Source organism: Anolis carolinensis, chromosome 2 (assembly GCF_035594765.1).
Source record: "Anolis carolinensis isolate JA03-04 chromosome 2, rAnoCar3.1.pri, whole genome shotgun sequence".
Classification (NCBI taxonomy): Eukaryota; Metazoa; Chordata; class Lepidosauria; order Squamata; family Dactyloidae; genus Anolis; species Anolis carolinensis.
Window position 1 is genome coordinate 177484013 of NC_085842.1, and position 27318 is coordinate 177511330.

Consider the following 27318-nt stretch of genomic DNA (forward strand, 5'->3'; position numbering starts at 1 on the left):
ACAAAAATGTGTTGGATAATCCAGAACGTTGGATAAGCAAGTGTTGGATAAGTGAGACTCTACTGTACTTCTAGTCCCAAGCATTTCATATACTGTAAATTCAAGCTGTATTCTCTGAGTATACTTGAAATATTTTAATTAAACAATTGATTCCTTTTTATATTTTAGACTACTTTAAAGATCATAGAAATATCATTTTTACAGAAAAGATGCCTATGTGTGATAAGGCATAATTCAGGAACCAACTGAGAGATTTGAATAACCTTTGGTATATATATCAGATTTCTGTAGCACAAGGGAAAACAGGATTAATTTGGACTAGTGAGCCAAAAGCAGAAACAAAAGAAACAAGAGGTTGGGGATTTTTTACTATCTTAAGTAAAAAAAATAGTATCTTCATAGTATTTATTACTATCTTAAGTAATGTCCTGATTAACATAGCATGTAATCCATAAGATCGTTATTACATGCCCTCCTGCAATACAAAGTTTATTAGAAATGCTCTGCTGGAGTATTGACAAATTTGACAAAAATAATTTATTCCAGAGAATAGCATTTTAATAGGATTACTATGTATGTAAAACATGTACATGACTTCCATATAAGGAAGTCATGTGAGGCTTATTTCAGATTTGTATTAGGTTTGTAAAAGAAGCACAGTATGACGTGCTATATAAAGCTATAAAAAGATGACATGCGTACGTTGTTTTGCTGCGGCAGTACAGTATTTGCATTAGCATGCTGTAATTGGAAATAATAGTTCCTGCCTTTCTAGAAGAAAGAATGTGTAGTAATTAGGTTACTTACAGAGATGTTGATATTAGTTCATGAGCCACCGAATATTTAACTGTGAATTTATGAATTTCTTGAAATATAAGCTTGGCAGATAATAAAATATATGCAGCTTCTGAGTGAACATAACAATGATTTCACATCACAAATGCTGTATTACAAGTGTGTGTTATTGCCACTTATGTCTCAGTGATAAGCATTTAGATCATAGTCACCAATTCAAACATTGCCATTAAGGAAGGTGGGTGGCTGTCTCAAGCAACAGATTTGGGGAGCCATGAAAAGGCAGAAAACTTGTTAGCAATTGGATTGGTTATTACTCTATTATTACTAACACTATGTAACAATTTGATTTTTTTTTTGTTCCTGGTTTGAAAGTGTTACTTCCTGTTTAATTGTGTGGAACTTAATTTGAAAGTACCGTAGTTTTTATACTCCAGAAATTTTGTTTTTGTGGCTGCAGGTAGTACGATTATCTCCTTCAGTCTAAGCAGTTCATTTGTAATTTTCCTTAATTTAAATATACAATATTGACCTTTCAGTGCACAGACTGCAACGAAGTTTTTGCAGGGTTGTTGTGTGTTTTCCGGGCTATATGGCCATGTTCCAGAAGTATTTTATCCTGACGTTTCGGCCACATCTATGGCAGGCATCCTCAGAGATTGTGAGGTATGTAAGTTTTTGCAGTTTAATAAAAAAATCCATGTTTTTATGATATGACCAATTAGGAAATAACATTTATAACCCAAGAACAAAAATTGTGTAACATAGTGTAATAGGGTTAGGGAGAACTGCTTGTGGGATTTTCTGCATCAAATACCAAAACACCTTTGCTGGCAGCAAAGTATCTTGGACAATCCATGATAGTTACTGTCATAATCAGAGTCCCTAGTGTTCTGACACAATCTATCACATTTGGGCACTGGTCGCTGGTTCCTGGCAAATGTATATTCGGACAACAGCATGCTTAAAAGCCACATCCTTCCTTCCCCAAGGAGTAGCATAGATAAAACAATATCCTACCCTGGTATCTAAGTTCATCCTTCCCTTCATTCACTGTTGAGAATGAAAAATATTGGTCATTGTCATGAGTTCAGATAACATTGTAGCATAATTCGTCCCTTGATATGTACGTTTGGAGTCAGTTTTGGACTTCCAGCACTTTTCTGAATAAAGAAGGACCAAGACTTTCTGCATGGAGATGTTTATACAAAACTCTCAAGAGTCTCAGCGATTTTATCACAAGGGGCTCAAGGTTTGAAATGCATCAAGAATCTATGGCTTGGAGGTCAGAAATGCTTTGGAAAATATACCTTGGCTTATGCCAGAAAATTTGGTAGTGGTACCCATGCCAGTGAAAAGATGAAAGCCCAAGGCATAGACCAGACTGTGACTGCAGGAACTGTGTTTCTTAGGCTTGTACAATTCGGCCGGAGGGTGATCCATTTTTGGTATCCAGATTTCATTGGGTACCCAGACAGGGCCGTAGCCAGAAAAAAAATTCGGGAGGGGTTTTGAAAATTTCGGGGGGGGGGGGGTTGAACCCCTAGCACACACCCCTCCCCGCTACAAACCTGTCAATATCTGCTTGAGATAGTGCCTGGAGGGACTCTTAATGTTTTGCATCTCATAGACTTAGCATGGGGATTTGGTTAACCAGTTAAAATTCATGAGTAAACCAGATTTTTTTATAACTTGAAAAATTTCAGGGGGGGGGTTGAACCCCTAAAACCACCCCCTCGCTACAGGCCTGTACCCAGATCCGTTTTCAGGAGCCTCCCAAAAATTGGCTAATGGAAAATCTGTTTTCGGCTAGGCAGCCGAAATATCTGGGAAGATCCAGGAACTTATGAGGCTTCCCTTTCCATTCCTGGGACCCTTTCCTTTCTTCCTTTCAAGGGAATCTGGGTTCGAGCAATGGTGTAAAGGAAGCATGTGCCACGTGCTCCCAAATAGAAATGAAGCCACATCCAGCAGCCACGTGGTCCATTTCAGGTGAAAAAAAATATGGTGGCTGAGTCCTTACCATTATGGCCAGCCAAACAAGATGGATTGGCTGAAGGGAATTGACCAAACTGAATCTATGCACAAGCCTAGTGTCTTTGGGGAGAACTGAGCCAACACCATCATTGGTGTCATGTAAAAGTATGTCTCTTGACAGGGTGTGAGATCTATCAAGGTTTCCCTTGGGCAGTGCTTGTTATTTGTCTTTGTTTTCATGTTCTTTTCAATATTCAGGAACTATGTGCCTGACAAATGATATTATTCTGGAAATATGGGGATATTATTCTGAATGAGGCAAAGCTTAGATGTTTTACCATATCCAATTTGGTGTTAATTTCTACATACGCTGGCTAATTTTTGTGTAGAAGTGCACATAAATGAAACACTTTTCTGCATGCAATTCTGTGCCATTACTTAATAAATAATCTTATGGAGCTCTGAGCAAATTATTTTATATGTCCCAAAGCTTGATGGAAGCATACACCCCCAAGTTTAAGCCAAATTTGGTGGAATTGTCTATTTCTATTTTTTATTTAATAAGGCATAACAGACCAAGATAGCCTCAGAAGGAAAAGGTTAAAAAATCCTAAGATGGTTTGTTTTGTTCTAGCAAATCTCACCATAGAGGCTGGGGAAGGGGATGAAATTAATATTCTATGCATTGGAACCAAAAAGCCATTTATAGTATAATGTATAGATCAGAAGCCAGTAATTCTTCAGATTTTGCATATCTTTGAATGCAGTTATTGGCTCAGAAATTAACAAAAATATACCTATTTCATGTACTCATGTATAAGTTGACCTCATGTATAATTCAAGGACAGGTTTGGGGACCAAAATTATGGATTTTGATATGAACTGTGGACAGACACACCTAAGGTCATTTGTGGAAAGGTGAAAGCACCAATGCTACCCGAGGGAGAATGTCATTGCACCCAACAGCATCATTTTCTCCACCCAGGAATTCAAAAAAGCCATGATAGAGAGAGCGCATTGGGGGGAGGGGCAATGTTTCTTTTAAGGTGGCTCAGCATCAACTAAGCCCTTGCCTTTGGCCACTCCACTCAGAGAAATGAATGGTTCTTTTCTTGATAAGAGCACAGGTTTTTGTAGTAGATCTTTTGACTAAAATGTGTAGACATATACAAAAATATATAGGGATATATGTACTGTACAATAAAACATATATTTAGACATGTTTTTTATGGGAAAGTAGTGTTTAAATATGACATTGGGGACATAATTTTTAAAAATGAGGATTAAGATGGAAATGAAATGCAGCACATTTCTCAATCAATGCATGCTGAACTCACACAAACAAGAAACAGAATGAGCCATTCATTTTTCATAAGTTCAGTAGTGTATTATTCCCTATATGAAATGAAAACCTCCAATGTGCAACTTTCTTTATTTGTCCATTTTTCTGCCTCCCATCAGGCATGCTTCCATCTTTCTTTAACAAGGTCATCTCCATAGCTGTAGTCCATCCTGATTTGATTCCCACAGCCCCATATTTTTAATCAGATATATAAAAAAGGTAAAGGTTTCCCCTGACATTAAGTCCAGTCATGTCTGACTCTGCGGGTTGGTGCTCATCTCCATTTCTAAGCTGAAGAGCCGGCGTTGTCCATAGACACCTCCAAGGTCATGTGGCCGGCATGACTGCATGGAGTGCCATTACCTTCCCGCCGGAGCCGTACCTATTGATCTACTCACATTGGCATGTTTTCGAACTGCTAGGTTGACAGGAGCTGGAGCTAACAGTGGCCGCTCCCGCCGGCCCCGGTATATAGTTCCCCAGAAGCCTTTGGTAGGCAAGGCTTTTAAACATCCTTCACTATATATGCTAGAAACTAGGGGTATGTATTTGGGGTAAACCTTGACCCGTTTCATGTCTCGGCTTTTGGTGGGGGCCCCAATCTGTTTTTCAGGAGCTTCCTGAAATCGAGAGGACAGATATCTGTTTTCGCTCTGTGGTGCCAAAAGATCCATTTTCTATTGGTCCATTATGGGGGGCTTCCCAGGCTTCCCTTCCCGTGCTCTTTAAGGAGGCTTGTTCTTACCTGCTGTTTCTTTCTACCCTAGAGGAGACGCTTGGCTGCAGGCACTGGCAGGCGCGCATGTACTTTCTGGGCCTGCATGCCACACACACACACACTCTTTCCAAGGAGAATGCATGTGTGGTGGGCAGGCCCAGAAAGCGTGTGCATCGGCAAGTGCCTGCAGCCAAGTGCCTCGTCTAGAGTAAGAAATTCTTACTGTAGAGGAGGGAGGCACTCAGTTGCAGGCACTAGCAGGTGCACGTGCTTTCTGGGCCTGCACGCCACTCACTCACTCTCTTTTTAAGGCAAGCAGGCAAGTTGTGGGAGGCGCTCAGCTGCAGGCATGCACGCTTTCTCTCCCGGGCTACACTATGTCAGCCAGCCACACACTCTTTCCATTCCAAGGCAGTTTAAGGAGGCTTCTCACTTCCAGGTAAGGAAGAGTGATGCCCTCCTGGAAGAGGAGAGTCGTTTCAGGGAATTAGGCTTTACTTTTTGTTTGCTGGGGGCGTAATAAAAATGATTAAACTGTGATGCTGGAAATTAGGCTTGGAGCCATGATCGGCTCCTGCTTGCTTTCATGTCAAGCTGATTTTCGTATAGGGAGGGGGCTTTCTGTTACTCCCAAAGTACCAACAGAAATTAAAGAAATGAAGGAAACGGGAAAAATGAATTTCACACACAACTCTACTAGAAACTGTTTTACAACTAATGACAAGAAGAGAGATTTCAAGAAGCAGCTGTGAATCTATGGTTAATAATAAGGCATGGTTGGATCAATTGATTAGTGGCATGGGAAGTGTAATATCTCATCCAATGAAAGTGTAATAATTCATCCAATGTATGCTAAGAGAAAATAACTTCTCTTTCAGCAATGAATCAAACAGACTAATTCTTCTTGTATTAAGGTAAAGTCCAGTCATGTCTGACTCTGGGGGTTGGTGCTCATCTCCATTTCTAAGCCGAAGAGCCGGCATTGTCCGTAGACACCTCCAAGGTCATGTGGCCGGCATGACTGCATGGAGCACTGTGGCCGGCATGACTGCATGGAGCGGTACCTATTGATCTACTCACATTGGCATGTTTTCGAACTGCTAGGTTGGCAGAAGCTGGAGCTAACAGTGGGTGCTCATTCCGCTCCCGGGGTTTGAACCTGGGACTTTTTGGTCTGCAAGTTCAGCAGCTCAGTGCTTTAACACACTTCGCCACTGGGGCTCCTTAACATACTGCTTTAAATTTGTCAGTCTCAAAGTCCTCCATGGCACATTTCCAAATTTACTATAGATAAAATTGTGCCAGACCATCTACAGGACCAGGATGTTAGGGGTGGGAATAATGCAGTCCTGCAAATGTTGTTGAATTACAACTCCCAGCATTTTTCACCACTGCTTGTGCTAGCTAAGGCTGTTGAGAGATGCAGCCCAACAACACCTGGAGGGGGGTACAATTTGCACCCCAATTTAATTCCTTGATGCACTATAAAATCCAGGCCAGAATCTTGTTTTTTTTCTGAAAAATTGCTAATTTCTAACTTGTGCCCTACCTTGCTTTTTTAGCAATGTATTCCAATGAAGATATCTTGTTTCTTCTTTATTTTTGTATATAATGATATGCACAACAATGTACGAAATAAAAAACAGCATTCAAGGAATGACATTCACACAAAATGTATAGGAAAATGAAGTACAGTTTAAAACTAGAAAAGCAGAATACTCCATTTATTTTTATATTTTTATAAATTGTACTTAATGTTTCTGTGCATGTAGCTGTAAATTACTGCTGTTTCTTGAGCACTGTTTTCACTTTGCATATCACCTTGTATGTAAATGGATTTGGATCAATCCCAATCCCAATTAAATCAAAGATAGAATAGTTAAAATTTCTCCTTAGTGAAAATTGTGTATACTTGGTTGCAGAAAAAACCTTAAAAGCGGGAGCCTGGCAGAATTAATTTACCTTATTCTTATGTTTCCTTTCTTTGTATGCCTTGTCCTTTGGGCACACAATAGTTTATGTTGATACAGTCCAAGGTGTTCTACTCAAAAACAGAGTTCTAGGAAGTATTCCACTTTGAATTGCAACTTCTCTTCGCTATCTCTTGCAGATGGTGAATATTAAAGCAACAATTATTTTGAGGAAAAGAATAACTTTTTCCCTTTTCCTTCTTAGTGATTAAGCCAAGAAATAGCAAAAGCAAGAGTCAAACCTGCTGATTTAGCTATCCTGCTGGTGTGATGAAAACAAATGTGAGAAGACACAAAGACAAATGTGAGAAATTGGCTGCAGGGAGAGGTGAATTCATTAATAACATTGATCAAGTTAGAGGAAATAATGGAATATCACAAAGCATGTTGATGTAAGCCAGCAGGGAATGATGTTTGACGTGTATCCAAGGGTAATGCAAAAATCTTGACAATCCACACTGTGAGAAAAGTGTAATAATTTTAGTATTTAGAGGTAGTGATGTATGGTTTAAAAAATCATACACATTTTGGTTTTATGGTTCAATTTACTTTCAAGTTATAATTATTCTGAAGTATGTATATCAGTGAAACTGCTACAAATGTGGTGGAAAATAAAGTTCAGTTCTGTGGCTAAGATCAATATAGGGGTTATATGGCACACAATACCAGCACAGCTCTGTTGTGGGTGCACTGCATTGTTGGCATACCACTGTGCAAGCAATTACATAACTTAGGTCATGTTGATCTATGATCCCATTGTGCAGTGGTCAATAGCTGCCTCCATCCGACTCCATCCCAGTTCAAAGCATGCATTTATGGAATGCCTTGAAAAGTGGAGTCTCCTGTGTGGTGGTTAGGCCTGTGGAATGCCACTTGCGTCATTCTTATCAGGATGCTGCCCTAATAAAGGCTACATACACAGGCATATGTCACCAATAATCCTCTAGCCCAGTGGCTCCCTAACTTTGGTCCTCCAGATGTTTTGGACTTTAGTTCCCACAATTCCTAACAGCTGGTAAAGTGGCTGGGATTTCTGAGAGTTGAAGTCCAAAACAATTGGATGACTAAAGGCTGGGAACCACTGCTCTAGCCTGTAAATAATTTAGGTTCATCAATTGTCCATGATTTCTTGTGTTTTGAGGAACTTCTCATAGAATCATAGTGTTGGAAGATACCACTAGGGCCATCCAATCCAACCCTGTCATGCAGGAGTACACAATCCTGCATAGCATAATCATTTCATCTAGTATGTCTCATTCTGAGTTAGTGGTTCTCAACCTGGGGTCCCCAGATGTTTTTGGCCTTCAACTCCCAGAAATCCTAACAGCTGGTAAACTGGCTGGGATTTCTGAGAATTGTAGGCCAAAAACATCTGGGGACCCCAGGTTGAGAACCACTGCTCTAAGTCATACTATTATAAAGCATCTATATATCGTTTTCTATTGTTTTTCTCCTAATGTGAATGAGGAGGGCTGCAGGTTTAGGTGCCAATTGATTAACATATTGAATAGAGGCTTGGAGGATGGAAGCCTACCTGACAATGAAACACTTCTCCAGATACGGCCACTTGGTGAAATGAGGCAATTGGCTTTGATCTGGAGTCATTAACCATTTTATTTATTTGTACATCCCATTGTATACATAATAGAAAAGTGACTTACAAATAAAGTACACATACGCATACATACCATGGTGAATTAAAAAATGAAAAATGTGTAGCAAAGCCATCAGTTCCGTCAACCAGGAACAGGATGGCTTTGTCTTGTAGGGGCAAGTTGTTTACTATCTGACTGCTGAATGGCAGTTGTTCTGTCATGAAATAGAGCAGTCGTTCCCAACCTGTGGGCCACGGCCCATTGGTGGGCTATGAGACCTAAAATAAAGTCTGTGACTATAGATTATTAAATATGGTTTTCTGTAGGCAAGCAGATGACAACTACTGGATGGCATATGGTCTGTAGCAGAAAACAGAGCTGATGTGGTCTATCCAATGCAATTTTCTGAATCACACCCCAAATAACCAAATTGAATCTAAAGTTGACCAAAAACTGATTTATAACCGTTTTGGTACTAATGTTGGAGAGTGGTCCCTGGTCAAAGTGGTCCCTGGTCAAAAAAAGATTGAGAATCACTGAAATAGAGGAACATTTAGGCCACCACATGATGGAGAACAAATCCAAGTGCTCTCTTGTTACTTTACACTAGTTGACTATACGTCTATCTTTCCCTGGCATAGGATTGTGAGATAGAACTGCACTAACTGATATGCATAAATTTTGTTCCTTTCAATGAGGATACATGCTTATACATATTTAGAAGAAAGTTCCATTAAGCTCAATGGGATGTACTTCTAATTCAAGGTGAACAGGATCTGGTTGTGTGTATCTAGGATCAGGATTTAAAATGAGGGTCTTCTGGAAAATATTAGGCACTGTAATTGCTACAAATGTAGCTAGTGGAAGAACCTAGTTAAACCATTCAACTACATTTTTACAAAAAGATACCTTATGATCAAAACAAGTAGCAAGATGTAATGCTGACACATTAAGTAGATATCTACTTAATTTGGAGTTTTTCTTAAACTTATGGTTGTTCGAGCACTCTTTTTCAAGCATTTCCCTTTACAGATTCTCATTTGTACTGTTCACCAGTATTTTTGTTAAAAAAGAAAGCCGAGTCAAACCAAAATGATAAAGGCACAAGCAAGAACAAAATAAAGACATGTGGAAAGCAGACAAAGACATGACAGACAAGCAAAATGATAGTTTCACTTTCTAGTTTTATTCAACCAGAGGGAATAAAAGAAAGAAAATGTGACAAATCTGGGTGGGGAAGAAGAAGAAAAAAAGAGCAGCAATCTGAAATTCCAGTGGAAGACCATTGCTTTTTTGTTAATATGATGTGAAACTGTGGGCATTTAACAGAAAATGGAAATAAAAACAATGACTTCATACATATGCATTGACATTTTTTGTACAGGTGGAAGACTGTATGACATTAGAGATCAGCAATAGCTTTGCAGTTTTTTTATTGGGTTTCAGAAGTATATTCAAGGGCACCTTACATTCTTGGCTTTATGTTCATTCTACCTGAACTGAGAATGAAACCTAGAATTTACCCAGAATTGTCCCCGCTGTGATGCACTGCAGGAGGAAGTTGACAGTGGTAAGCAAATGGTCTTTCAAAGAAGCTCTGGGACTGGTGGATTTTGCCATGGGACAGCAGAACCAAAGGGAAGCAAACCGGCCTCTGCATGAGTTGGGTGATCTTGGGAGGAGGGCGCTTAGAGGATGAATTCTCAAACTTCCATGGGAAAAAAATCACAATGGGAAGATGAACTTGTCTTTGCTCCCTCCATCAGCCAAAGAAGCAGCTGCTGAAGAGTTTCCTTAACCCATAAGAACATTCAGTTTCAGTATCAGGTTGACATGGGATTGAAGAACTTGGGCCCCTTCCACACAGCTGAATAAAATTCCACATTTTCTGCTCTGAACTGGAATATATGGTAGTGTGGACTCAGATAACCCAGTTCAAAGCAGATATTGTGGGATTTTCTGCCTTGATATTCTGGGTTATATGGCTATATGGAAGGGTCACTGATCTATAGCAGTGCAGGTTATACAGCACTGTAGTTTGTAGACTGCAAGGCCCCCAGAATATAGTTTAAAAACTACTGCTTTAGTCTGTTCTATGGTCCCATGTTGGTCATGATAAACTGAGAATCAGAATATTTTAATGATCAAATCTCCATAACTGCATTTTCAAACCTAAGAGTTGAATGGAGCTCTGCTGTCACTCTTAAATTCACATTTTCTTGTGGCCTCTTGATGATGGTATTCTAAATCTGACACTGTCCTTTGTTTCCTGAAGTTATTCTGGTATCTTGCAAGGAATGATGAAATGTAGGGACAAAAGAGCATGCCAGAGAACAGATGAATCAAATGAGAGGCACAAAGTGTACAGTTGAACTAACCTCATGGAAAAATAGGTTGGGTTGTGTAAGCCTACTGTGAATTTATATGATTTCAGTCCTGTTGCTCATAAGCAGCTTCTGGAAAATTTCACTTCATTCCTGGCCTAGAGTTATTTTAGTTTGTCCATTTAAGTAAAATTGATTCTAAGGTTGTTGTTTTTTGGAGTAAGACTTGGGGTCCTCCAGATACAGTTCATGATGGAAGAAAAGGGGCATTTGTTTTAGCACTTTCAGTTAGTTAAATTCAGGGGAATTAAGTTGATGTTTATCTTCAACCACATGTGGGTCAATGATAAATGTAAATGTATCATGGACAATAATATGGATTATGCGCAATGCATACTGTCTGTAGTTACCGACAATATATAGCTAAAGGATGAAAAATGTCAACCTGGAAGACACTGGCTCTAATCAAGATCTCTAGATAAGTTTAAAGCCTATAAAGCTACACAACTAAAATATGTATAAAAAGAAGATTCTGCTAAACACAGGCTGCTGTCTCAGAATGAAACACTCTTTGGATGACAGACCATCCAATCAGGTCTTCTTCTGTTATCAAGGTCTTCCATGTTCATGATATACTGATACACTGGCATATACAGTCAGCTCTCCACATTTGTGAGTTTTTGCAGATTTGATTATTAGTGGTTTTGATTAAAATATTCTCCATGTTTGAATCTATGGTCAACATCCATCAGAAGTTATAATATAAAGATCTCTCTCTCTAGGCCAATGGTTCTCAACCTGTGGATCCCCAGATGTTTTGGCCTTCAACTCCCAGAAATCCTAACAGCTGGTAAACTGGCTGGGATTTCTTAAGAGTTGTAGGCCAAAACACCTGGGGACTCAAAGGTTGAGAACAACTACTCTAGGCAGTTGTTCTCTTTAAGCATCTGTAGGTCTTCCAGCCTAACAATGGTCAACTTCTCTAGGCCATCCAGTGCAGTTCTGTGGTAAACTCCTAGAGGCCAAACATAAAATTGTACTGGAGGACCTAGAGCAGAGCTTTCCAAACATTTTAGACATGTATGATTTCATGAAACGGTAACTCAGTTTTACTAGCAAGCTGGAGGTTAAACCAACCCCTTATAAGAGATAGGAGCACATATATAAATTGTAATAACAAAACCTATGGGGACACAACCTTTCATTCATATATATTTTTAAAATATATGATTTGGAAGATGATGACTTTACTGATTCAACAATAGGCAAGAACAAATGCCTTTCTGCTTTTCAAAAGTTAAATCTGGTATCTGAACAGTTATGGTTGGTAGATACTTTATCCAAAATATCAAAACATTTCACTCATATATTAAATACTTCAGAAAACATTTCCAAGATTTTTGTCATTTCTCATGACATTTGCGTGATACATGTACACACTGCAGCTGACACATTCATGTCTCTCAACACAGAGTTTGGAAAGCTCTGACCTAGAGATTTCTAGAAACGTAAAACAAAAGAACATTTTTAATTAGTTTTTTTTAACTTTTCAGGAAGGTCCTATGTTCCTAACTCCAATGACTATGGAGAACTGACTGTATATTCAAAGCCTGTATGCATTGAGACATGGGTAAAGTTTCTGATAAGCCAGTTATGCATCTTATAGTCAACACAAACTGGTTGTCTCTTCAAAATTTCACCATCAGTTTTAGGGAAAGACTTTATGACTATGATGACGGAATCTCTTCCTGTACTCCCCCATCTCTCTCCTTAGGAAAGCAGTAACTTTGCATTTACAATACCCTAACAATATCATTACCAAATTCATGGATGATACAATCATGGTAGGGTTTATCTCTAAAGGGGATGAGGTGGATTGGTGGTTCTCGTGGTGCAGGGACAATAATCTGGTTCTTAAGATCAATAAGACCAAGAAGCCCATAGTGGACTATAGAAAAACAGACCAGAAATCCAGCCCTTGGTCATAAATGGAGACCAAGTGGAACAGGTGGCAAGTTTTAAGTTCCTGGGTTTCACTGTTAAATGCTTTCTGCGGCTAGGAATTTAGTAGAAGCAGCCAATGATCGCCACTATACAACACAAAATATAGTTCCTGGGGAAACCTATAACGAATTTCCCTTAAAATAAGAAATAATCTGTCGATCTTTCCTATAACACACTCCTTCCAGCTGATACTCACACACTGCTGAAATGCGTAAGCAGATGCTCAGAAGATGAAAACGTATATCACAGGCAAATTGAGGCTAGCATGCCGCACAATGATTAGTCTGAAATAATTGTAACTTTTTTCCTTCGGTCTTATATACATTAATACTGCGTTGTCGAAGATTTTCATGGCTGTAATCATTGGGTTGTGGTGAGTTTTTCAGGCTGTATGGCCATGTTCCAGAAGCATTCTCTCCTGACATTTTGCCCACATCTATGGCATGCATCCTCAGAGGTTGTGAGGTCTGTTGGAAACTAGGCAAATGGAGTTTATATATCTGTGGAATGTCCAGGGTGGGAGAAAGAACTGTTTGAGTCAAGTGTGAATGTTACAACTGGCCACCTTGATTAACATTGAATAGCCTTGCAACTTCAAAGTCTGGCTGCTTCCTGCCTGGGTAAAAATCTTTGTTGGGAGGGGATTAGCTGGCCCCAATTGTTTCTTGTCAGGAACTCCCTTGTTTTGGGGTGTTATTCTTTATTGTCCTGATTTTAGAGTATTTTTTAATATTGCGAGCTTGCTTTTGTTCATTTTCATGGTTTGAGAACACAGAAATGCTGGACCACTCTAACAACCACCATGTCAAACTACACAGAGAAACCATTGAAATCCACAAGCATGTGAACAATTTCAACAGAAAGGAGAAAACCGTGAAAATGAACAAAATCTGGCTACCAGTATTAAAAAGCTCTAAAATCAGGACAGTAAATAAAGAACAACACTCAGAAAAAAGGAGAATTCCAGACAAAAAACAATCAGAGCCAGCTAATTGCCTCCTAACAAAGGATTTCCCCAGGCAAGAAGCAGCCAAGCTTTAAAGCTGCAAGGCTAGTCAATGCTAATTAAAATGGCCAATTGCAACATTCACACTTACCTCAAACAGGCAAGAGTTCTTTCTCCCACCCTGGATATCATTCCACAGATATATAAACTCCACTTGCCTAGTTTCCAATATACCTCACAACCTCTGAGGATGACTACCATAGATGTGGGCAAAATGTCAGGAGAGAATGCTTCTGGAATATGGACATACAGCCTGGAAAAATCACTGCAACCCAGTACATTAATACTGTTTAGGATGCCTACTGTTGTTGCCAGCATTCATTCTGAAAAGGGAAATACTTTGCCCTTGGTTAAATATTCTGATTTTGGAATACGACAAGGTGGTTAAAAGGTCATGAAAGGGGAAGCAATGGATATTGACTCTGAAGCATGCATCCTGCCTGAAAGATTCCCCATTCGACACTATGTGAGGAATATTGCGAGCATTTCACCGTCACTCTTCTGACAAATCGTTCAGCAATACAGCCCAGTTCTGCTTTGCACATTTTTCTTCACTCCTATACCTCTGTTATTTCCAAGCGAGGAGAGAAAAAGGCTGCCGGTTGCCATGGTACCTGGACTTTTGGGGTTTTTTTGTTTTGTTTTTAGATCCAGGAGGGATGTTTCAGGCAGTTTACAGACAATATTGCTCCCAACGAAACAAAAACCAAGGCCATTTGATACTGGGAAAATCAAGTCTCACAAGGACGCTCTTTTTGCCACCTGGGTTCCTGCGATTCTATGGGCAACGGGATGCAGGATTCTGGTTGCCATCGCAACCGCATGCCGCAGAGAGGTGGGCGGGTTTGGCTGGAGAGGCATTGCTCATCAATAGTGAAGCACCACCGACACCTACAGGCAGAAGGGAGAATTGCAAGCACCACTCTTCATCAGTAGGGAATTTTTTTTTTCGTGTCAGGAGCAACCAGAGTTGCTTCTGGAGTGAGAGAATTTGGCCGTCTGCAAGGACGTTGCCCGGATGTTTTGATGTTTTACCATCCTTGTGGGAGGCTTCTCTCATGTCCCCGCATGGAGCTGGAGCTGACAGAGGGAGCTCATCCGCACTCTCTCCGGGTGGGATTCGAACCTGGCAGCCTTCAGGTCAGCAACCCAACCTTCAAGTCATGAGGCTTTTATCCCCTAGGCCAGGGGTCCTCAAACTTTTTAAGTGGAGGGCCGATTCACAGTCCCTCAGAGGGCCGGACTATGATGAAATAGTCCAAAATTAAGATTATTGTTGTTGTGTGCCTTCAAGTCATTTCAGACTTAGGTCAACCCTAAGTCTAAAGTTTAGAACAGAGGCCAGGTAAATCACCTTGGAAGCCCATGGGCCTTAGTTTGGGGACCCTGATCTAGATGATCATAAGACCATAGGTAAGAAAAGGGGGCCCCCAAAGGCCATCTAGATAATCTCATAAAATCATAGGTAAGGAAAAGGACCCTCAAAGGCTATCTAGATGGTCTCATAGGACCATAGGTAAGGAAAGTGACCACTAAAAGCCATCTAGATGGTTTCATAAGGCCATTGCTAAGCAAAGAGACCTTCAAAGACCATATAGACTATCTCATAAGACCATAGGTAAGCAAAAAGACCTCCAAAGACCAGGTAGACCTAGGTCAACCCTAAGTCTAAGATTCAGGGCAGGGGCCAGGTCAATGACCTTGGAGGGCCGCATCCGGCCCCCAGGCCTTAGTTTGGGGAACCCTGCCCTAGGCCACCGGAGGCTCCAGTAGGGAATTGTCATCAATTGAATGCGACTTGCGGCATGTTCTCAAGTTGCTTCCGACACAATAAAAAAATCAATTGAATTGCAAACCCTACTGGACGAACATCGAACTTGCAATTCCCCCTTTGGGGTCACCGTGCCCATCCCATCCCATCATGAATGTGCTTTGTAACATCTGGGCTCTACTTAGCAGGCGCTGCATCCGGTTTGAGCTGGCTTCTACGGTCCAGCTTGCTCATAACCTGGGTGATGTCCACATTGGCTGCCGCCTCCTTCGCCTTGGCTTCCTCCTCCTGTTGCCTCAAGATGATGGGGCTGGGGCTGGAGCGGAGGTTTTTGGGACCAAATGGGTTGCTGGAGCTGGAAGGAAACAGGAAAGCAAGAGGGAGAGAGAGGAGAAAAAACACAGAGGGTTACTGTGCTTGACTGTGAAAGCAGGCAAATAGATCTGGAGGTGGCTGGAGAGGCAGCAGGCAGCGTAGGCGCTTTGAGAAACCACTTCCAACCTGCTGTACGCTGATGGATTAATCGCTGCCTGTTTACAAAACCAATTACCCTGGAATAACATTCTCTAAGCCCATTGATTTGTTTACACAGGCAAGAGAGGAATCAAAGAGTGGGATCAAATTGAGAGAGAGGCAGCAACTGCTGGTAAATTCAGGTTTATCATCTCATCTCTCTTTTATCCTAAACCTGTTTGTACTGTGGTGTTGGCACATTAGTACTTGTTATTTACCATGTTAGCCTGCTGTACCAAAAACAGCTCAGAGACCACTCTCATCTTAAAGACTAAAACGTTCTGGAATTTGTAGTTTGTATTAGGGCCCTTCCAAACAGCTCTATATTCAAGAATATCAAGGCAGAAAATCCCACATTATCTGAGTGTGGACTCAGATAACCCAGTGGGATTTTCTGCCTTGATATTCTGGCATATAGGGCTGTGTGGAAGGGCCCTGCCTTTATCCAACAGTGTAGATCAGGCATGGGCAAACTTTGGCCCTCCAGGTGTTTTGGATTTTAACTTCAACAATTCCTAAGAGCAGATAGGCTGTTAGGAATTGTGGGAGTAGAAGTCCAAAGTCCCTTCCACACAGCCCTATATCCCAGAATATCAAGGCAGAAAATCCCACAGTATCTGCTTTGAACTAAAATATATTTATTACTAGCTGTGCCCGGCCACGCGTTGCTGTGGCAAAGTGGTGGTGCTATTGGTTAAAAGTTGTTGTGGAATTTTTATTTGATGTTATTTGTATTTTTTTAATTAATTTTATTGTAACTTATCTTTTTTATTTATTATATTTTATTATTTTGTTGTATTATTTTTAGTTTTTTTGTTATAGTATTTTATTGTATTAATTTTTTAGTGTTTTTAATTATTTTTATTGTATTATTTGTATTTATTTTATTTTTATCCTTTTATTAACACTGGGCTGAGTGGGTTGCTAGGAGACCAAGTGGGCAGAGCTTAGAGCCTTCTAAGTGGCAGCAATTGGATAAAAACAATTATTTCTCTCCCTCTAATTAGGACTTTATTTTTCTTTGCTTTTTGTTGTATCAACCTAGAGGCGTGGATGATGGGTTGTGTTGTCAAATTTCGAGGTTGGGGGGCTTGTAGTTTTGTTGTTTTGTGGGTCGCCGTGATGCCATCACTCTTTTATATATATAGATTTATTATTTATTTCCATCATTTCTATGCCGCCCTTCTCACCCGAAGGGACTCAGGGCGGCTCACAATCTGGCAAAATTCAATGCCGTATACAGTACAAAAAATAAAACATAGGCAATTAAAACAATCAATTTAGCATAAATATATGGCAGTGTGGCATCAAATATTCCAGTTCAAAGCATATATTTTGGGATTTTCTGCCTGGATGTTCTGGGATATAGGGCTGTGTGGAAGGACCTGCAGTTCGACACCACTTTAAGAACCATGGTGCAATGCTATGGTATTTGTAGTTTTATAAGGCTCCAGACCTCTTTGGCATAGAAGGCTAAAGACCTTGCAAAACTACAACTCTCATTTTCCTATAGCATTGAGCCATTGCAGTTAAAGTGGTGCTTCATAGGGGTGCAGACGCGCTCCTATGGAGCAGATGTAAGAAACATTTTTTCTTAGGCTGCAAAACTGGAAATTCTGCAAAACTCTTCTTCTTAGTTTTAGCTCCAAGCACTCCAGCACCAAGGATAGGCTATCTTCAACAATATGAGGAAACAGAAATAGGAATTTCCTAGAAGACGTCACAGCCCCATTTCATCATTGCCTCACTACAAGCTAATTCCAATGGAGCAATGAATTCTATGAACAGAAAGATGGAGCAGCCATGGGGAGTCCTCTCAACCCGGTCATAGCAAATTTCTACATGGAACACTTTGAGAAACAAGCCCTGGAAACAGCAACAAAAAAGCCCACTATATGGTTCAGATATGTGGACGACACCTTCACCATTTGGAGCCATGGAGAAGAACTAAACAAGTTCCTGGACCATCTCAACAGCATCCATCAAAACATCCAAATGGAAAAAGAAAACAAAAGGAAAACTACCATTTCTAGATGTCCTAGTCATCTGCAAACCCAATCAACAACTGGGCCACACAGTTTATAGAAAACCTATGCACACTGACAGATACCTACAGAAAAACTCCAACCCAGCTCAAAAAAGAAGTACAATTAAAGCCCTGGTAGACTGTGCAAAAGGAGCCCCAGTGGCGAAGTGCGTTAAAGCATTGAGCTGGAGACCGAAAGGTCCCAGGTTCAAACCTCGGGAGTGGTGTGAGCGGCCGCTGTTAGCTCCAGCTCCTGCCAACCTAGCAGTTCGAAAACATGCCAATGTGAGTAGAACAATAGATACCGCTCCGGCGGGAAGGTAACGGCACTCCATGCAGTCATGCTGACCACATGACCTTGGAGGTGTCTATGGACAACGTCGGCTCTTCGGCTTAGAAATGGAGTTGAGCACCAACCCCCAGAGTCAGACATGACTGGACTTAACGTCAGGGGAAAACCCTTACCAACCTAGACTGTGCAAACAGGATCTGTGAACCCCACCCCTCCCATCTGAATTAAAGCACCTAAACTGGACTCTACAGGCCAATGGATATTCCACTACAGACATCAGAAGAGCTGCAAGGGCAAGAAAAAGCCATGAGAACAAAGACAAAGATCCACCCAGAGGAAAAGCATTCTTAGCATACATCAAGGGAAACACTGACTGCTAATGAAAAAATGCAACCTACTAACAATCTACAGACCCACCAAGAAAATTCAACAAATGCTACATTCAGCAAAGAATAAGGGGGATCCAACAACCACTGCAGGACTCTACCCTATATTATGCAGCTGTGGACAAGCGCCAAACATGGCACCCAAATACGAATCAAAGCACTGCAGACTTACTCAACTAGAGAAGTCAGCCATAGCAGAGCACTTGATGAACCAACCTGGCAGAGCATATTATTTGAGAACATGGAAATGCTGGACCACTCCAACAACCACCATATCAGACGACACAAAGAAGCCACTGAAATCCCCAAGCATATGGACAATTGGAAAAGAGGAAACCATGAAAACGAACAAAATCTGGCTATCAGTATTTTAAAAAACTCAAAAATCAGGACAGTAAATAAAGAACAACAGTCAGAAAATAGGGGAACTCCAGTCATGAAACAATCAGGGCCAGCTAACACCTCCAAACTAAAGATCCACCCAGGCAGGAATCAGCCAGGCCTTGAAAACTGCAAAGCCATTAAATGCTAATCAAGGTGATTAATTACAACATTTACACCTGCTTCCAACAGACAAAGGTTCATTCTCCCACCCTGGACCTTCCACAGATACATAAACCCCACTTGCCCAGTTTCCAACAGACCTCACAACCTCTGAGGACGCCTGCCATAGATGTGGCCAAAACATCAGGAGAGAATGCTTCTGGAACATGGCTATACAGCCCAGAAAGCTCACTCAGTTTAAAGTCTTCTTCAACTGTTCGCTACAGATGAATTTATCATACTGTTTTTTTCCTAAGATGTAATGGTATCTGCCCATTGCACCTAAGTAATGGGCAGATACTCAACAGTCAGGTACATATACAAGGGAAACCTAAACAGTCCATAACTCCTGGTATTTCCCATTTGCATGTTTAAGCATAGCTACCATTCATGCTTTGTGTGCTTAGTGAAAGGAATACAGATTTTGGCACAGCAAACCCAACTGACACATAAAATATGAACCAGCCTGAAAAATAGCTGGATAAAAGCACTCAAGCTTACAGAGTATTTCAAACACATACTTAATCCGATTTCTCCAAAATCTGGTTTTGATTAAACTGTGGCAGTTTTCTGTCTAGACAAATCTTACACAGATTTACTTTGAACTCTCCTTAGCTCCGACAAATCCAAGACCCGTGTTCCCAAGAGGGATCCAAATGTTATCAATAGCTGATGAGAACCATCTCTAGTCCAGCAAAATATTCAGATGGGTTTTTTAACCTATAAAGTCATCTTGATTGACATTGACTATTTAATCGCTGTGACAGTACTTTCCTCCATTGGTGTGTCTACAAAGTCAGCAGTAGATCTGTGCCTTTAGAGAAAATAGGGTAAACTGTCAGAGATGAAAAAGTTCATATGGGAAATGAGGTACAGACGGCCGTTTCAAATCTCATCTCCTGGGCTAACCTTGAAAGGCATCAATGCAGTTTGATGTCACTTGAACTGCCATGGGTCAATGTGATGGGATTATGGGATCAGAGGAGGCTAAAGCCTTCTCTGCCAAAGAGTGCTACAACTCCCATGATCCCATCGCACTGACCGATGGCAGTTCAAGTGGCATCAAACTGCATTAATTCTACAGTGTAGATGCACCCTTAGCTAACCCTCCCTGTAATACAAATGGAGAGGGAAATTGGAGGGGAAAACAGGGTATAAATAAACATAGTAGTTGTAAATAATCATAATTGAGATTCAATTCAGATTTGATGTTATCTTTCACGCGTTTTCTGATATTTGGGGGAAACAGATTGGTAGAAATATGATAGGAATATGTTCTTGATGCAAGACATATTTTTTTAGCCCAAAACGCAGCAATCTTGCACAAAAAACACATAGCTTTTGTGTCAGTAGTGCTTTTAGTGAAAACAGAAAACAATAGTGCTTTTAATAATATTAATAATACTAATAATAATAATGCTAATGGGCCCCTGGTGGTGGCACAGTGTGTTAAAGCGCTGAGCTGCTGAACTTGCAGACCGAAAGGTCCCAGGTTCAAATCCCGGAAGCAGAATGAGCACCCGCTGTTAGCCCCAGCTCCTGCCAACCTAGCAGTTTGAAAACATGCCAATGTGAGTAGATCAATAGGTACTGCTCCAGCGGGAAAGTAACGGCACTCCATGCAGTCATGCCGGCCACATGACCTTGGAGGTGTCTACAGACAACGCCGGCTCTTCGGCTTTGAAATGGAGATGAGCACCAACCCCCAGAGTCGGTCACGACTGGACTTAATGTCAGGGGAAAAGCTTTTTACTTAATAATGCTAATACTTTATTTGTATTCCGCCTTATTTCCCTGAGGGGACTCAGGGCGGATTCCAGCAAACACAGACACAAGATAAACATTCAGTGCCTAGAAACAACAAACACCGATAAAGATAAAAGTTTCCCCTTCCAGCTATGAGGAATGGTGCTGGTCTCTGGCTCTGGGGGGTGGTGTTCATCTCCATTTCTGAGCCTAAGAGTCTGCGTTGTCTGCAGAAACCTCCTAAGTCATGTGGTCCGCATGACTGCATGGAACACTGTTTACCTTCCCGTCAATTCAGTACCTATTGATCTAATCACATTTGTACGTTTCGCTAGGTTGGCAGAAGCTGAGGCTAACAGTGGGGGCTCATCCCATCCTGTAGATTCAAACCACCAACCTTCCGGTCAGCAAGTTCATCAGCTCAGCGGTTTAACGTGTTGCACCACCGTGACCCCTTTTAGTGAAAAAATCTGCTTTTTTGCAGACTATCCCCCAGATTTTTTGTTAAAAAACCACTATTTGCAAATAATTTTCTAAAACATTTAGGGATGTATGAATGCCAGCTGAGCGCCACACAGAAACAGTCATTTATTCCTCTTTACCTGTGAGAGCGAAGCAGTAGAATATAAATACCCTAAGTCAGACTCCCCCCGCCCCATGAAAGATGCACTTTAAATTATGCAAACATCTAAATCGCAACCAGTTTTACTTACTCCAGCCTTGCTTCATATTATTTACACCATCATTAAAGCAATACCAAATAACACATAATTAAATCCCCATTGACTTGCCTTCTTGGAGCTGCTTCTTGTGGTACAATTGCCTTGGACAACATTTCTTTGTATATGGGAGACTTTAAATAGCGACCATAAGAATCCTACTGGGGAGAAGAAAAGGAAACTGGTAGTTATAGATTACAAGCATCCTAATTAAAATCATCTGTCCTTGCAGTTGCTTAGGAGTCAAAGAGACTGGGACAGAAGGAAGAATAGAGTCTCACCCAGTAATACAAGAGAACATCTCTTTTTCACATTAAATATGTATGCATTATAGAAACCTGTGGCTGAATGAATGCTCATGTGGTTACAATTCACAACAATGCTGGGGCCAATTAAGTCATTTTCTCAGATGCCAAAGCATCCAATAAGTGCTGGGAAAATTCTGGTTCTAAAAGGGCTAAGTATCCCAGTAGCTGTTCTCCTCTGTTTTCCCAGTATAGGCTTTAATAAGACAGGCCTAAATCAAGTTGTCAGTTGCAATTACTATAGACTCACTTAATGAAAGGTTAACATGGCAATCAATGGTTAACATGGTTTCAAATAAGAAGCTGGAATTGTCATCTGAAATGTCCTGTGGCCTGAATATTAAAGGTCTGTGGCTTGATATGGGAGCAGAAGCTATTGCTATGTAAATATAGTTGCAGGTCACCTTCTATTATACTGTAGATGGAACTGCATTGACCAACTAAAGTTTGAATCATAGGGTTGAAAGAGACTATAAGGGCCATCCAACCCCATTCTGCCATGCAGAAAGATATACCGTATATACTCGAGTACAAGCCGACTCGAATATAAGCCGAGGCACCTAATTTTACCACAAAAAACTGGGAAAACCTATTGACTCAAGTATAAGCCAAGGGTGGGAAATGCAGCAGCAATGGGTAAATTTCAAAATAAAAATAGATACAGTAGAGTCTCACTTATCCAACATAAACGGGCCAGCAGAACGTTGGATAAGCTAATATGTTGAATAATAAGGAGAGATTGAGGAGAAGCCTATTAAACATCCAATTAGGTTATGATTTTACAAATTAAGCACCAAAACATCATGTTATACAACAAATTTGACAGAAAAAATAGTTCAATATGCAGTAATGCTACATAGTAATTACTGTATTTACGAATTTAGCACCAAAATATCACGATGTATTGAAAACATTGACTCCAAAAATGTGTTGGATAATCCAGAACGTTGGATAAGCGAATGTTGGATAAGTGAGACTCTACTGTACCAATAAAATTTCATCAGTAGGTTAAATGTTTTTGAATATTTACCATATTTCAAAGAAAAACAATAAACTAGTTCTATAAGTGGAGAAGTAGGGGCAACAAAAACAATATGGTATCAACAATAACCTTATAATAATAACAACAACAACAACAACAACAACAACAACAAAACTTCATTTGGATCCCACCCTATTTCCCCATGGGGACTCAGGCCAGCTTCCAACATAGTAACAGGCAAATATTCAATGCTTATATAAACAATGCAGAGCTAGATATAGATCTATAATTATAGATACTAATTTCACATATGCATTTCCCCCTGAAACGTTTGCAAATCCACCCCTCTCTCTATGTATGTGTGTGTGCATTTCCCCTACAATATTTTAAGCCATATATATATATATATATATATATATATATATTCATATCTATCTAGACATGTCTCTCTCTCTCTCTCTCTATATATATATATATGTGTGTGTGTGTGTGTGTGTTCATTTCCCCCCTGTAATATTTCCAAGCCCTATATATAGGTAGGTAATAATATATTCATATCTATCCAGACATCTCTATATAGATATTTGCAGACACTTGCAAACATATGAGGGTAAATTCATATATAAAAAAATAATGTATATGTATGGCTACAGATGCACAGGTACATGGATCTATATGTATAAAAGATTTGCAAAGACCTGCAAACATATGAAGGGAAAATTCATATATAAAATTAATGTATATAGATAGATACACATATAAAGGTACTTAAGATTGCAAAAGCTTGCAAAGGGTTAATGCCTATATATCAGTAGGAGAGTTTAACAAATATTTCAGGGGGAAATGCTTTCATAAGATTAATGAATATATATTTTTCTTCTTCCTGAGTTGCAAGGGTGTCTCTCTTTGCAAAACATTCCCTCGATTAAGAGCGAGGGAGGCTTTGCAAAAGAAAACACTGATAAGGGAGCAGAAGAGAGAAATACATCATATATTGCAAGCAATAGCCTGCAGACTCTGTTGCCAGCCTTGACCTTGACCCGATTATAAGCCGAGGGAGGCTTTTTCAGCTCATAAATAAGGGCTGAAAAACTCTGCTTATCTTCGAGTATATACGGTAATTGAAGCACCTCCGATAGATGCCCATACAGCCTCTGCTAAAAAACCTCCAAGAAGGAGACTCTGCCACATTGTGGCAATGAATCAAGGCTGGGACATTAATGCGAGGGAAGCTAAAATATCAATTTTGGGATGGAAAAGGGGGGTATGACTATTATGCATTAGTGACTATTATGCAATGAAATACAATAGTATATTTTTCAGGCAAGTTTGGCTAGCAATTATAGTCAACAACTGGAAAAGACAGTGTTATAAGCAAAACGACAAACCTTTTTCATAAGCATATAAATATGAGTCTGTGCAGCATCTAAGACATAGCGATGAGGGTGTTTGAGGCCTCTGACTGTGATGCCCATAGTAGTACCATCGATATTAATCCAGCGTCTTGCTCCTGGGGCCAGGAATGTTCTGCAATTGAAAAATAATAAAAAGGAGGCTCTATAGTAAACCAAAATTGGGGTAGATTCTTCGGGTACAGAGGCAGATCTATATATTCTTCCTCACCATTACATTTTTCGATGAACTGAGAGCTTGAGGATCCCATCTACCTAAAAGATCTTCTCTGCCTCTATTGTGTCAAATCCTATCTAATCTGTCAGTGTTGTTTCAAAAGGTTTAAAGGCCAATTGCATTTTAGGATGTATCTACAGTATAAAAGTAATGAAGTTTAACATAATTTTAACTACCATAACTCAATGCTATGGAATCCTGGGATTTGTAGTTTGGTGATCTACCAGTATTTATTTATTATTTATTTACAGTATTTATATTCTGCCCTTCTCACCCCGAAAGGGACTCAGGACGGATCACATTGTACACATATAAGGCAAACATTCAATCTAAATATATAAAAGAGTGATGGCATCACGGCGACTGACAAAACAACAAAACTACAGGCCCCCCAACCTCGAAATTTGACAACACAACCCATCATCCACGCCTCTAGGTTGATACAACAAAAAGAATAGAAAAATAAAGTCCTAATTACAGGGAGAGGAATAATTGCTTTTATCCAATTGCTGCCAGTTAGAAGGCTAATGTTATGGTTGAGCCTTCGGGCTCCGATAATAGAAGAAGGGGGCATAAGACTCCTCGAGAGTCAGACTCTTTCGAGGAGCGTGAACGAAAACGGCTCCGGGATTTGTTTACAGACCCGACAGATGAGGACTCATTTGAGGGTTTTTCTGAGGGTTTGGAGGAAGAGATGGCCAGCTCGGAGGAGGATGACATGGAATGGACTCGTGTGAGGGAGGATTTGGGTGTTGGGGAAACAGGCAATGAAACCATGGGAGGTGAGTGGCGGGTTGCAGGATCAGACCCATGGACTGGCTGGAGGGATGGAGCGGGATCCACAGCTGGGGATGCTGTGGGGCGTAGTCAAAGGTGCTTTAGCTCTGATGAGGATGATGAGTTTGGGGCGTCTGGAATTGGGATGGCAGCTGACAGCGATGATGAGCTTGAACTGGGATAAATTGGGGTTTGGGATCAATGTCTAATTGCGTTGGGCAAGGTAATCTGGACGGACGCTTGGGCTTTTGTTGGGGAACTTCCTGAAGACGGGTGTGATTCGTTGCTGGATACGTAAGTTTACCAAGGACACTGGGCATCGACGGCGGGAGGAACTGTGCGGGGTTTTTCTCTGTGCAACTTGTGTTTAATCTCAATAGCTTGGACCTCCGTCGTCTTTTTGACGGGCAATACCTACTCACACTGGATTGACGCTGGACTGACTGACTTCGATTCTGGATTATCCCTTCTGCTGCTTATCGGTGAGACCTTTGGATTCCTAGACGGCTACGTTTGGCTATTGACCTCTGGACCGGATTGGGACCCTGCTGACTGCCGTTTCCCTGACTGCTGAGCCTGGACCTGGATATCGTTGGCTGTTGAACCTTAAATTGAATCCTGACTACGACCACGTTTTCCTTCGCTGCAGGGAGGAATAAACAAGCCTGGTTTAGTCTCCTGCTGTTTCTGAGTAGCAGAGAGGAATCTGCTACCAGTCTGTTGTTTACATTCTGACTCCTGTTGATCCTCCTTTGTTTGCATTGTTGCCAGGCTGAAGTAAGCACTTTTGATTTAATCCGGATTATACTTCTGTTTAACCCAGTTTTTTCCCTTTGAGTTGTTTAAGCTCAATCTGAGTTGTTTTTTGTTACCTATCACACTGAAGTCAAGTGTTTGCCCTGTTTTTTGTCTCCTACGGGCATTTTTAGTTCTGTAATCTCAATAAACTGAGTTTTGCTTTACTCACTGGCGTTCTGTCTCTGACAGCTAAGCTCCTCCAACTTGGTCTCCTAGCAACCCAATAAAAAATAATAAAAAACACTAAAAATAATTTAAAAAACTAAAAGATTAATACAATAAAATACTATAATAACAGAAAATAACTAAAAATAATACAAGAAAATAATAAAATATAATAAATAAAAAGATCACTTACCATAAAATTAATTAAAAAATACAAATAACGTCAAATAAAAATTACACAACAATTTTTAACCAATACCACCACCACTTTGCCACAGCAACGCGTGGCCAGGCACAGCTAGTGCCATATAACATAGAACAGAGACAGACGCAGAGGCAATTTAAACCTTCTCCAGTTTCCAACTTCCTGAGGGTATGCTTGATTCTGGCCACAGGGGAGCAGCTGCTTCATCATCCACTGCGATGGCAACTTCCTCATTCCAACAGCGGCTGGGTGATTTTTTATGGTGTCATAAATTAGCCGTCCCACATATAAGTGGTACAAAAATTTCCTACTTGATAGATGCAACTATCTTTCGGGTTGCTTAGGTCAACAACGAGCAGGGGCTATATTTTTATTTTAATTGGCGGGTGGTCACCCCCACACGGGCTGGCCTTGAACTCATGACCTCTTGGTAAGAGTGATTTATTGCAGCTGGCTGCTAACCAGCCTGTGCCACAGCCCGGCCCCTTCTCTTTGGCAGAGAAGGCGAAAGACCTTGTAAAACTACAACTCGCATGATTCCATAGCATGGAGCCATGGCAATTAAGGAGGTGTGAAACTGCATTAAGTCTACCATATAGATGCAGCCCAAGACTCTAGGGGAGTGAAGGAGAATCTCTTGGAAACCAATTAGCTGGGACAAAATTACAAAACACCTCGCTGATTTTAAAATAATTGCTTAGCACTTTGGATGTGGATAGTGGCTTCTTGT

At 40.6% G+C, this 27318-nt stretch overlaps 1 protein-coding gene and 1 long non-coding RNA gene across 3 annotated transcripts in view; one reads left to right on the plus strand and one right to left on the minus strand.

Moving 5' to 3' along the window:
• rgs9 (regulator of G protein signaling 9) overlaps positions 1-27318 on the minus strand; it is a 127564-nt gene that overhangs the window by 19113 nt on the left and 81133 nt on the right. For both annotated transcript variants that reach the window (XM_062971154.1, XM_062971155.1), the window contains exons 15-17: positions 24403-24541; positions 21800-21885; positions 15740-15857 (exon numbers count right to left, since the gene is read on the minus strand). In XM_062971154.1, coding sequence (XP_062827224.1) covers positions 15740-15857; positions 21800-21885; positions 24403-24541 — 343 coding nt within the window. The remainder of the gene's footprint in view (positions 1-15739; positions 15858-21799; positions 21886-24402; positions 24542-27318) is intronic.
• LOC134296377 (uncharacterized) lies at positions 25175-26382 on the plus strand. Its single transcript, XR_010003103.1, has 2 exons — positions 25175-25714; positions 25801-26382. It is a non-coding gene; the product is annotated as an uncharacterized LOC134296377 (long non-coding RNA).